Source organism: Gallinula chloropus (genome assembly GCF_964237585.1).
Source record: "Gallinula chloropus genome assembly, chromosome: Z".
NCBI lineage: Eukaryota > Metazoa > Chordata > Aves > Gruiformes > Rallidae > Gallinula > Gallinula chloropus.
This window is the reverse complement of record NC_140089.1, coordinates 19,520,419-19,533,665: the sequence shown is the minus strand read 5'-3', so window position 1 is coordinate 19,533,665 and position 13,247 is coordinate 19,520,419. Positions and strand designations below refer to the sequence as shown.

The 13,247-nt window shown below is 39.4% G+C and overlaps 1 protein-coding gene across 1 annotated transcript in view; it reads left to right on the top strand.

The window, feature by feature from the left end:
• MCCC2 (methylcrotonyl-CoA carboxylase subunit 2) overlaps positions 1-13,247 on the top strand; it is a 43,963-nt gene that overhangs the window by 3,325 nt on the left and 27,391 nt on the right. The window contains exons 2-6 of the mRNA XM_084278972.1: positions 2,529-2,595; positions 5,893-5,977; positions 6,207-6,308; positions 6,856-6,983; positions 9,366-9,478. Coding sequence (XP_084135098.1) covers positions 2,529-2,595; positions 5,893-5,977; positions 6,207-6,308; positions 6,856-6,983; positions 9,366-9,478 — 495 coding nt within the window. The remainder of the gene's footprint in view (positions 1-2,528; positions 2,596-5,892; positions 5,978-6,206; positions 6,309-6,855; positions 6,984-9,365; positions 9,479-13,247) is intronic.

Here is a 13,247-nt window from a genome sequence, read left to right as displayed (position 1 = left end):
GCAGTGGTAAACCTGCCAGTCAGTCACTTGTTAGAAGGAAGAGCAGCAGTTGTAGAGGTCAGTGTTGGAGTTTTGCCGCCAGTGGGGCAGGGAAAGAATCACAAGGTTGGAAGAGACCTTTGAAGATCATCGAGTCCAACCATTCCTGTCCTATGCTAAACCATATCCCTAAGTACCTCCTCAACACTTTTTTTGAACACATGCAGGGAAAATGACTCAACCCCCTCCCTGGGCAGCCTGTTCCAGGCCCTGACAACTCTTTCAGTAAATTTTTTTTTTTTATAATGACTAAGCTGAACCTGCCCTGGCACAGCTTTGTGCCATTTCTCCTTGTCCTATCTCCTGTCACCTGGCTGAAGAGACTCATCGCCCACCTCTCTACAACCTCCCTTCAGGTAGTTGTAGGCAGTGCTAAGGTCTCCCCTCAGCCTCCTCTTCTCCAGGCTAAACATCCCCAGCTCCCTCAGCCGTTCTTCATAGGATTTGCCCTCCAACCCCTTCACCAGCCTGGTTCCCCTTCTCTGGACTAGCTCAAGGACCTCAATGTCCTTCTTATGGTGGGGAGCCCAGAACTGCACACAGTACTCGAGGTGTGGCCTCACCAATGCCGAGTACAGGGGCACAATCATTTCCCCAGACCTACTGGCCACACTGTTTTGATACAAGCCAAGATGCCATTGGCCTTCTTGGCTGCCCGGGCACACTGCTGGCTCATACTCAGCCTGCAGTCAACCAACAGCCCCAGGTCCTTCTCTTCCTGACAGCTCTCCAGCCAGTCTCCCCCAAGCCTGTAGCACTGCATGGGGTTGTTAGGTCCCACGTGCAGCACTCTACACTTGGCCATGTTAAACTTCATCCCATTGGTCTCAGCCCATCTGTCCAGCCTGTTCAGATCCCTCTGAAGAGCCTCCCTACCCTCAGGCAGATCAACACTTCCTCCCAGTTTAGTGTCATCTGCAGACTTACTGAGGGAACATTCAATCCCTTCATCGAGGTCATTGATAAAGATGTTGAACAAGACTGGACCCAGGACTGAGCAACAGTAAGAATTAGTGCCAAGAGAAATAGACTGAAAAGGAAATAATGTTGTTGACGTGCTGATGTAGCCTTACAAAGGAGGGAGGAGATGCAGAATTCTGGTCATCTCCCATGGCATTGGAAGTCAAGGGGCTGCAGGGTGGCACCACAGAGATTTGGTTAACTGAGGTTGGTATCTTGAGATGCATTAGGTATTGGTGAACGATTGGGTGATGCAAAATCTGCACTAGTGTTGGCTAAGAGCCATGTGGCAGGTGGCACTTTGCTAGGACATGGGGAGTCCTTATTAGGAGCTAACAGAGGCACACGTGTTGTATGTCTGTCACCTTGATCTTACTGGACAACCTTTAATTCTGACCTTACGTGTTAACTGTGTATCTGAGCTGACAAAATTGCTAAAACCTGCTTTCACCTGATGTGTTTTTTACCTTTTGGTATTTTTAATCTGTAGTAATTCCAAAGAGGAGAAATTTGTTCTTTTGAACAATGTATTATGCAGCTAAGCCAGTTTGAACGTGAGGTGTTGCTGGTTTGAACTTTCTTCATGTTGTTCTTTTCTTCTTGCTTTGCACCTTAGTGCCTTTCCATGACTAACACAGAGCTGAACAAACTTAACTGCAGCACTAGTTGCTTTCAGGGCAAACCTTAATTCTGAGTGTTTGAGTACAAATTTTTTCTGTCAAAGTACCTATCTTCTAAACAAGAGTTAGACAAAGCAGTATGGTCTTATTTTATGTGCAGCAGTTACCATGCTCCTTTATTGCAATTATGCCTTGCCAGGAGGTAACCTAGCTCTTCACATGCCTGTGAAAAAAATAAGCTTGACTAATACTTTCTGATTCCTAAGAAATGGTAAAAAACTGCTATAATGAGCACATAGTTTTAGATAATTGTGATAGGAATGGTGAGCTCACTACTGCATCATTCATAATCAAAACTAAAGAGTCTTTGTTTTTCCTAAAAGGGATAATGGCAAGAAGACCAGGCTTCTTTTTTAAAAAAAGCCACCAACCTAACATTCTACCTAAACAACAGGAATGTAGAACATGTTTACCACATTCTGTTTGGGCTAGGTAATTTATCTTTTGGTTCAGGAGACATAGCAGCACTTAATTTTGAATCCTCCTGATGTTTTTTTACAAAATTAGAATAGAAAAGCAAACTAACCTGTAACAAAAAATTAACAAAACCTGAAAAATAGCACTTGAAGTCCATAATGACTAATTCTATGGTTGTTTATTAAATTTGGAACTAGTTTTTTACAGTTCTAATGTACTGAGTGCTTTTGTGAAGCATGTTTATTGATGCTTTGGGATGCTTGGGGAAAGCCAATATGTAGGTAGAAATATTACTACTTTAAAGACAATACAGAAACAGTATTTAATAAGGTAAAATTAAATTAAAAGATAAATAAATCTTGTAATTTGTTTATTAAAAATAATACTGTCAGTCTTGGTTAAACTTAAAATGCTGGGGTTTTTTCCTTGTAGGAGAACTATGAACGAATGAAAGCCCTGGTAGCTGAACTCAAAGAGGAAGCAGAAAAAATCAGATTGGGTAAGTATGATAGTCTTGATTTTAGAACACTTGTTCAGTTTGGTCCAAAGCCAGGTTTTGTCCTTTGAATTTCCACACCCCACCCAACCACCCTCACTCCCTCCTCACCACCCCCATAGCTGTACATTTGTTAATCAGTTCACTCAGATATTCCTTTATTTGCTGAGTTGTAGTAGTCAGGCTGAAGTATTTGCTCATCTGTTTAAATCTGCCTTCTTTCAGTTGAAAATCTTAAAAGGTTTATATCCAAGCCAATTAGGCACAAAATTTAGGGTTTGTTATTTTTAACTGAGGCAAGCTAAGGAAGATTTTCACAGCATTAGCATGTCTTTGTTTACAAAGGTAGCTAGTGTGTTAACACGGGTTTTTTTTGTTTGCCAGTTGAATGTCAGTGCAACATCCTCATGCAAGCACATCCATAAATTACTGGAAGCAGACATAAATGAAACCAGATCTGATTTAGTCGAACAGACAATGAATGTCCATGTCAGGCAAAAAGTAAGCAAGTAGATGCTGAAAACTGGTTATTTGGAGTCAGTTAATTTTTACCAGTTAAGATTTTTAGTAATCAACAGAATGTATGTTTTTAACAGCATATTTTTAATAGTTAGGACTATTAGAAGGCTTTTACTAATATATTTTTCACTTCACCTGCTTCCTTGCTTCATGCACTGCTGCTACCTTTTATAACAAATTGCTTTGGATAATGTGCTTCTGTTCAAGTTGTGTGTTCGTTTCTTCGTTTGCAAAGAGGATTTTCAAAGCCCTGGCAGTAGCTGGGCTGGCAAACAACAGCAACTCTGCTAATATCTTAAGAGATTGAAATCTGTGCTTCATCTTCTTGACTTGCTAAGACTACCTGAATTTATTACAGTTGACTGTAATTAACGAGGACTATAAAATGAATGTGGCTTATAAATGTTTAAATGTGCTGCCAGAAGTTTAGTATACAGTTTTAATTCTTCCCATCTTGTGTCCAGCATGATCCTGTTTGTCTCCTCATGCACTTTTTCTTATGTAATGGTTTCTTTTACAGCTCTGGAATGGAGCACAGTTAGGATTTTGTGCTTAGTATTTTTTTCTTGCTTGCTGTGAAATAAAGCTTCAGTATTTCCTGAGGAGATGGAGAAACCCACAGACTCTCTTTGTCTTTTGGGGGCATAGAGACTGTTCAGCACTTCCTTATGTGGCTTATGAACCTGTCATCACAATCATGGCTGTTCTTGCATGTGACACAATAACAGGACAGGAACATGGCCCTCATCTTTTCTCCATCTCAGGGAGCTCTACCAGGATGCTAATACAGCATTTTGAGTGACACTGAGATTGCTTTGCCTGTCATTTGACTGTATGAGAAGAATTAGGTACTTATCACTGAATACCTTTGAAGAATAAGTGCAACATCAATTATGTCATGCTCAGCAGAAAGGAGGGTAGTGGGGGGAGGAACACTGGAGCTCCAGGGCACACGGTTTTGGGGACGATCCAGTTTCGGGACGTCTCTAAGCTGCACGATCGGAGTTGTGCAGTTCGGTGAGAAACTGCACCGTGTATCACCAGTTTTCTGTATTTTGCTGTAAAGTTCTGTTGTTATAATATCTGTCTCTGCTGTCCCAGTAAACTCTCCTTATCCCAACCCACAAGGTTTGATTTTTTTTTAGGGGGATTTTTTTTCCCTCCCTTTCCCACCCTGCAATTCCCCCCAACACCCTCTTAGAAAGAGCAGTGGTGTGGTGCCTGGCTCTTGGCTGGAGCAAAACCACAACAGTTACTTCAGTGTGTAAGTGGTTTTGTGCACCCCTATCCCATTCCACTGAGTAATGCCCAGCTGTGCAACAGGAAGATGGTCTCCGCACCAAAGAATTTACAGGCAATGATAAATTGCAGCAGGTCAATTTCTGATGACAAGCACAAGAAACTGAGATACTTTCAGTCTCCATGACAGGCAGCAATCACAGCATATCAGCAATCACATTGAAGTTTTTATAGACATTACGGTAAAGAGAAATTAAACAGGGGATTCCAAATTAAATACCTCTAAGGCTGTTTCATTGTCAGTGGTGTTGCTTCTCCCAGCATACAGAATGGAGGCTAACTTAGGGTAGAGTTAACATTTTGAGCTTGGAAGAGGGAAGTTTAGTTGAATGGCTACTGGTTTTGGAGGGCAAGCATCTATGGTTAGTGTGTGAAGAGATTAGAAAAATCCCAGGGTAGAAAGTTATTTTTGCAGTTATCACTCTATAAATGAGAAAGGCAAGATGGACGTCAGAGAAAATGTAGTTATGATGTGGGATATTGAGAACTTGGATTGAGAGTATTAGCTCTGTGGGTGGATATGAGAGGTTGTATCTTGAGAAACCTGTGCAGAAAGAATTTACAGGATTTAGACTTAAGCTGGATATATGGATCTAATAAACAGTCTGAAACAGGAATAAATTGAGCTTTCTGGCATGCCTAACAGGTAGGAAATGATGTGCGTAGTGATCAAGGAAGGAGGTAGGAGAAAGGGCTTGAGATGGAGGCTTAAAAGCTCTGTTTCAGTGATGCTTAGCTGTTAAAGAAATCTTCAAATCTCAGGAGAAATGTTAGCAAAAGAGCACCTTCTTTATTTTAGACAGGGGAGACAATTTTAGAGTGATGGGATGGATCAGTGATCTGTCTACATAGACAATATTTGTATAAGCTGTTGTCATAAAGAGGCTGAGGTGTGTCAACAAATCTTAAGTATTGAATGACACAAAGCTCTGGACAGCAAAATATATGATTTAGAATGGCCTCATGTGAAGGGTTGAAATGAAGCAAAGATAAACTTTATGTTAAATGCTGTGTGTCTGAACTCTGCTTACAGTTTTGGAGTAATCTAAGGAAATTAATCCGGATTGTGTTGGGTCTTTCAAGACTGGATTCAGCATAGCTATGCTGAACTGATTGCAGAGAATAGTATTTTTGGTAGTTCTTCCTTGTCTTACTGTCTTTTGTGTGGTTTTGTTTTCAGCTCCTCAATTGTTGCCAAACAGTGGGAGAAAGTTTGAGACAACTGTGTTCATTAAAGATGTTTTACCCTGAGACTAAATTTCATAAATGAGAGGGAAAATGGGGTAGATTCTTAAAAGTGGGCATTGTTATCAAGATCTTAAATCCATTTAAAGTGAAAACCATTGTTTATTAAATTGAGCATTAAGGCTCATACTTCAATAACTGGGAGCTGATCAGTGCTTCCACTCTAAGCTTTAATGTAAGTGGTGATTTATCCATCTGTGTCTCTAGTAAATATAACAATTTACTGTTGTGTCACAGGAGGTGGAGAAAAAGCTCGTAAGCTTCACACATCGAGAGGGAAGCTGTTACCCAGAGAAAGGATTGACAGGCTTATTGATCCTGGGTAGGTACTTTTAAAAATGCTTCAGGTACTCTTTTTCAGGGAAGTACTGTAATAGCCTTGTTTTCCCTATAGTTTCCACCTACACTGGTAGTAACACAGTTTCACAACAGTGTTCTTTGAAATAACATTTTTTTAAAAAAACCTAATTTTTAAAAACCTTTTAAGTGAGATTCAGTAGCAAATGTGGCTGATTCCTTTTTAAAATCATGTTATATTTATTGTTGTTCAGGTCTCCGTTCTTGGAGTTCTCCCAGTTTGCAGGTTACCAGTTGTATGGAAATGAAGAGGTACCGGCCGGTGGCATTATCACAGGCATTGGACGAGTGTCTGGGTGAGAGATACCTCTGGTCTAGGTTATTGGTAATATGGAAAACAAGAAGGTATAATTTTATGTAGTTGCCATTACTGAGCTATTAGAATTTTCAGTGTTTCATTTCTGACACCCAAAAAATCCAACAAATTTGGTATCATAATGTGTTCAGTTTAGCAAAAAGGAGTTGATTCTTTTTTAGCTAGTGTATCCTATATTGAAGCATTACACACGTAGCGTCCTGTGAAGAAAAGAGTGCATTAGTAAGGCAATTTTCAAAAAGAGGGTGGTATTCTACATTATGAGTTAGTTTTGCTTACTAAAAGTACCTCCAAGACTACTGCTGAAATTACTTATGATGTTGTACAGCATGATTTGAGGGAGTTAAAGGACTGTGAAACAGGACATCATAGTGCTGACAGTTCCGTTACGATGCACGTTTGAGGGGATGCAGGCAAGGGGGGCTCTTTCTGAGCATCAGGCCTTCAAGGCTCCTTAGGATGCTGCAGTTCTTAACCAACAAACTCACTCATTCGAAATGTTTTCCTCATAAGCTTTTTTTTTTTAGGGTGGAATGTTTGATTGTTGCTAACGATGCAACTGTCAAAGGTGGCACCTATTACCCCATCACTGTTAAGAAACATTTACGTGCTCAAGAAATTGCAATGCAGAATCATCTCCCTTGTCTGTATTTGGGTAAGTCCCATTGCAGAAATAGGAAATGTCCTTTGTTAAAGACAGGTCAAGATCTGTAGATAAAGACGCTGCATCTTTTAATAAATGTTGAGACTGGTGTGTGCCCAGATTTGACTAACCAGCAATATATTTTTAGACACATATTGAAATGTATTTTCCTCAGTACTGTGTGGCAAATTTTCACTGGAGGGTACCCATCGCTTATCAGCACTGCTGTAAGACTACTTCTTTCTTATTCCTTTCCTTTCTGCCATGCTTGAGCATGAGACTCATCCAGTCTTAATTCAAATTGCAGTTGTTTTGGTTTTTTTTTAAAAGGTTTCTTTGCAATTTGGTGGAGCATGTAGCTGTGTGAGAGAACAGACCAAACAAATTTAAAAAGTCACAGTGCCAAAAGTGTCAACAAGAGTTTGGATCAACAGATCTGTGTATTTATTTGGGATTAATTTCATTGAAGGAGAAATTTGAGTGTACATTATTTTGAATTTTGAGTTTAGTCTATTAAATCACTGTTTAGCCTAAACTTCATGTAAATTTTTTTTGCATGTACTTTTATTAAAGATAGCGATGCCAGGTGTCTCTAGTATATTACCAGAAGCATTTTCTTAGTGTGGCTTTTTACAAAAACAAGTGTCCATTTTTTGTTCTCAGTTCCCCATCTAGTAACTTTTGAATCAATTAGCCAATTTCAGCCAAATTTGAGAGTTGAAGAGAGTGTGTACTCCTGTTGATTTTGTATAAATCAGCGCTGGAGGATAAAGACCCTTCTACTGACTCCGTTTAAGAAATAGGGTGGTTTGGTTCTGTCTCTTCTGCTTGGGTTAGCAGCTTACATAGCAGCTGAGAAGCATTAGTTTTCCAGTCAGGGTGCTTGTACTAGTTAAATAAACAACATAGATGTTAGTCCTGGGCAGAATACATGTTTGTAACTTCTTGCCCTGCTGGCCAGCCAAAACGTGTGAAGAATACTGAGAGAAGGATTAGGAGAAAGGTGAACTTGAAATTACTGGTGGGTTGGATACAGAGACAGTGTGGGCAAAGACTTTGTGGGATTGTCATACTACAATGGAAAGTCTGGCAAATAAACAGAGGGCTCAATTTTGTCTTAGTCATAAAAGCAGAAGAAACTTAGCTTTACTGTTTGCAAAACAACTGTATCTTTTTTTTTTTAGTCTGAATTATGAGCAAATTCTATCTGTTCAGACAATTGTTGTTTCTTTAGTGAGTTATCAGTGAGCAGTTCTGTGTGATGCCTTTGAAACAGAAGTTTAATTTTTTCAGTCTAGCCCTGAGATGTATATATACTGCTCATTACTAAAACCTGGCAGAGTGTTTTACCTGTGCAGTTTCTTTCTGTACCTGGGCTTCTTTCAGGTCATTACAGTTGTGTCATCAAGAGGGAGTGCACTTTTCTTTGAGTTTTCATGTTATTTGAGCTGCCATTGTCCTCAGTGGTGGCCATCTATGTGTTAACTGTCTAATGTGTACACCTAGTGCCACTTCTCACTGACTCAGTCACTGGTGTGGGCATTTTCTTCTGTGTTCAGGGGTGGCCCATTTCACAACACTGATGTGTTGACCGGGTTGAAGTTTGTCTAGTTGCCCAAGTTCTGCTGGTCTGGGAGAGCAGTTCTGCAAGGGCAGGGGAAAGAATGAAAACCCTGCTTCGTAGGCAAGCTGCATGTTGGGCATTACTGGCTGCAGTGTGAGACTGTGCAGGTGGACTGTTTCTCCTAGGTAAAAATTAATTACTGGGAGCCAGAGTACTCAGAGCTGCTTGCCCCCCTGTGCATTTCATTCTAGTCTTTTATCCTTCTCCAGAGACATATGAAATCATATTTTTTTCATTATTTGGGAGTGGAAAGGTAAATGTCATTGGAGACTTGTAAGCCGGAGGGCACATTGTGAGGCAAGAATACATAGTAAGTGAAGGTTCCTAAGCATAGTATAAGGTCTTTGGTATGTCTGTGTAAGGAGGGTATGGAAGTACATGTGCTGTACCTCTTGAACTTAGTGATGGCTAGTCTTGCTCTTTGCTGGAACTTGTGACAGAATCTGAGTAGAATAATTGAAACTGTTCTTAGTGTAAATGTTTTGTAGGAAGTTGAGTTTAGAAGTTCGTAGAGGGAGATGTGATTGGATCTCTTACTCTTAAGCACATCTGAATTTATTTTCCATTAGAAAATGATGGGATGGATGTTACTTTGGGAGGTTGTTAGTAATTTTTTTTTAAAGAATAAGAAGAATATCCTAATATACCTAGATTTGTGGAAATACATAGTGTTACTGATAGTAATTGCTGTATATTTTAAGTCACGTGTAGATATGTTACCAACAATTATGCAACAAAAAGACATGTTAATATCATTTCATTTACCCTAGTTGATTCAGGAGGAGCAAATTTACCTCGACAAGCAGAAGTATTTCCAGATCGAGATCATTTTGGACGGATTTTCTACAATCAAGCAGTCATGTCCTCACAAGGAATTCCACAGGTAATTTTCTTTTGCTTCAGGATGAAATGTACTAATTAGTTTTTATGCTTGCCACCTTTATCTGATTTCAAGGCTTGTACCTGTGCTTTGTTTTTGAATAGCACTGTGTTGTGCTGACCTGATGGCCCAGTCTGGGGACTGGAGGCACTGTAAACACAATAGCTGTCCACAAAAAGTCATTACAGTTTTGAAGAAGCTGTCTTCATTCTTGGCCTTAGTGGTGATGACATATGACCTACCTCCTCCTATCTTGGAGTGGGAGGAAAAGGGACTTGACAACATGGTGTGTAGGGCCACATGAGGAAACACAAAGAAGTCTCTTGGAACAGTTGATTATTTTGCATCAGTGCTTTAAAGGTGAGGACCCCTTTGACAGCAGCTAGTACCTGAGACATACTAATAGGATTATACTTTATACGCTGATGTGCTATATGATAAAATTGCCTTAGCAAGGTTGTTTTCTAACATATTGATAATGCATAGAATTACTGTTAGTCACAGTGTCTGGATTTAGAAATGTTTTTCTGTCATGAGTATTTCAAGACTATGTTTGGGTCAGTTTTTTGATGAAGGTGGCATGTTAGGGGAGTTGAACATATGGATCTATGAAATACAAAGAATGTAGAACTCTTTTTGAGGATGTGATGATTGATGGCAGCCTTGGCTGCAGTGAAAGTGTTGGGCAGAGTGTTAAGGTCCCATTGGAGGTGAGAAAGGTAGGTAGCCAGATAAGGACCCTGGCCTTCAGGAGAGTAGTCTTGGACTTAAGGGAATTGCTAGCAGGGACCTCTGAGAGGCTGGCAGGGATGGCTTAGGAGTCTGTGGTCTTTGAAGTTAACCTCCTTCAGACAAAGGAATGCCCCATGAGAGCAGGTAATGAGGTCATTCTTGCAGAGTTGCTGTCTAGTCAGTCAACTCCCACCTTCTTCATATTGTTGTGTAGCCCTCTCATATACCTGCCTCTTGCACCCCTTTGCAGGCCAAAGAATTCAGGCTTATTTAACAGTTCTTCCTACAGAAATTTTTCCGGATGATCCTAGTTTACCTTCTGTAAAAGTTTTCCCAGTTCTCATTTTATCTATTTTGAAAAGGAGACAAATTGCACTACTCAATATATGAACTAATGATTTGTAATGGTATTCACTATTCTCTTTTCTATTCCTTTGCCAGAAGTTCCTAATATCTTTGATTTTTTTTGACTGCTGAGCAATGAGCTGATTCTTTCACTGAATTGTCTTAATTTCAAGAGCTGCCTTCTAGGTGTGGTTGTCAGTTCAATGCCTGTTAGTTTATATTGGCTGTATGAAAGAAGGTGAAGGAAATTTTTAGGATATGCCAGCTCAGAAAAGTTGGGTTAGAGTGTTAACTTTAGAAACAGGTGTTGGAACCGTAAGCAGAGTATATGTTCAGCTAGCTTGCTGTTTCACCCTGAGGGCTGTCATGAAAGTATTTCACCACTGTGTTGTTTTGACGTTTGTCTATTGAACTCTTCATCAATGAAGAGTAGAAATAGGAATTTGTTTTGTTCATTCTTACCAACATCTGTCATTGCAGGGCATCTTTGGGCTGGAACCATTTTTATTTATTTTCTTTGAGAAGCTATGCTTATTTTAATATCCTAGTCCAAAAGGAGGAAGTAGAAGCTAATACTTCCTTTCACTGTGAAGTGGATGCACTGGTCAGTGTTCTATCTGACTCATCCTTACACAGCAGACACTGGCTTTGCAAGATTTCTGGGGAAACTACATTTGTAAAATTGATAACTTTTTGGCACATTTTAGAAGCATGTCAGGTTTCAGATCTTCAACCATCTTTTCCTCTACCAAAGAATCCTGAAATCCATTACCTCCAGTGAAATGCAAAGCTGAAGGTTTCAATAATACACTAAATCTCATTAGAAAGTCTGACAGACTTTAACTTCTGCAGCTCTTTTCTTTCCAACGATGAAAGTGGAGAAATTGTAGTCATTAGTTAGGTCTCCAGAGGAAAAGCACTGTTTAATTAGAACAGAAATACTTTGACAGAAATTTTACAATCGGGCTGTCCTGTGGAGTCACTGATAGTTCTGAGTTATACATTAGATTTTAACTGAAATTACTGGTGTTAGGCAGGACCTTTCTAGTAATGCCTGGCCCTAAAGTCATATTCATGTTTTCCTGAGTATCTTGAAACAACTTTAACGTATTTGTAAAGTTCCTTATAAAGTTGAATTTGTTCTTATTTTGATTACCATACAGTGTTGCATCAAGAGGAGCATTGTGTTCCTGTACAATCAAAAGTAAATGTAGGAAAGACTTGCTTTTTAATAAAACACAGTTGTGTTTGGTGTGACACTGATGAGAGTTTAATTTTCTTAAAATATTTTTAGAAGACTATGAAAAATGTTCTACTGAAGTGCTTCCTTCATTTAAAGGATGTTATACAGGTGCATTTTGTTTAGGAGATATTTCTATCCTCTGTTTCATTTCAAAAGGGCACTATTAACATTTGTAAATCTGCTATTGATTCTGTGCTAACAGACAGTGGTAGCTGGAATAATTTTCCATGTCTGAGAGGATGTTGCATTAGGAAATGGTGTTAGGAAATTGTGCTCCCTCTCATTTTCATTCTAGTTAATTTTTCTGACATGGGAGTCTGGATGTTGTTAGTTTTCTACCTACCATTGTTTGTTATGTCCTGTGTGAAGATCCGTTTCATAAGTTCATCAGCCCATCTCAATTTTGCCTGTAAAGTGTTTGCTTCCCCCTGCCCTCTTGTTTTTTTTTTTTTTTTTTTCCCAGTTGCCTATGGTGCTTTTAATTTTCCTCTCCAATTTTACCTGTGACTAATTTATTATACTCCTACTGCAGCCTTAAATTGTGTTGATGTCTGTACGGCTGTGAATCAGAAAGCGGTGGTTAGCTTCTCATTAGCCGCTTCCTAAGCTCCCTCACCCTCATGCACTGCATGGATACAACGGGGAGCTGATCAGCTGGGATGAAATACAGTATGTGCGTGCAGAACTGCTGATTTTTATTGTGCTCTGAAGTAATTTCCCATGCAGTAATTCAAATAATAAAGTCAGGAAGTAGCACATTAGTTGGGAACTGGAGGCTGTGCTATTTGACAGGTAGATTTGGGGTTTTCTAATGCATACATATTTATTGGAAAAAAAGTTACACCTGAGTTGCAGTTGAAATGCAGGCGTGTTTTTCAGCATGAGCATGGGAAAGCAAGAGTAGGAAAAGCCCACTAATCCTTGTGGGGGGAAATACCTTCTTGTCCAGGTTTCTCCCATTTCTAGGGGCTTATCATTGTGTTTTCCTGGAGGTATTTACTAAATGCACAACAGAAACATTGACTCTGACTATAGTTTAAGAAGCAGAAAACCGCTAGAAAAGCGGTTTGATTTGATGTTAGCTTTAGGTATGTGTAATGTGATTTGGAAGTTTTACTTCTCTCTGCTAATGTCTTTTAAGAGCAAACAAATCACTTAACGCAGAACACTATTTTATCTTGGCTTAGAAATATTTTGAAACAAAATTAACACATTATTCTGTGGGGTTTTGGTTTGGTTTGGGGTTTTTTTGGTGGCTGTGAAAGGAAGCATTAGATTAGAGAGTTACTTTCTTTTTTTCTGCCTTTTCCATGAGACTATTCCATTTGTTTTGTTTTACAAGATGTTTTGAAAGAATCTTTGGAAGAGCTCTGCTGAAGAAGTGAGAAACTTCACTTTGGTGATATATGCTGCTACAGTATTCCTTATGTCTGGGGTCAAGTCACTTTTATA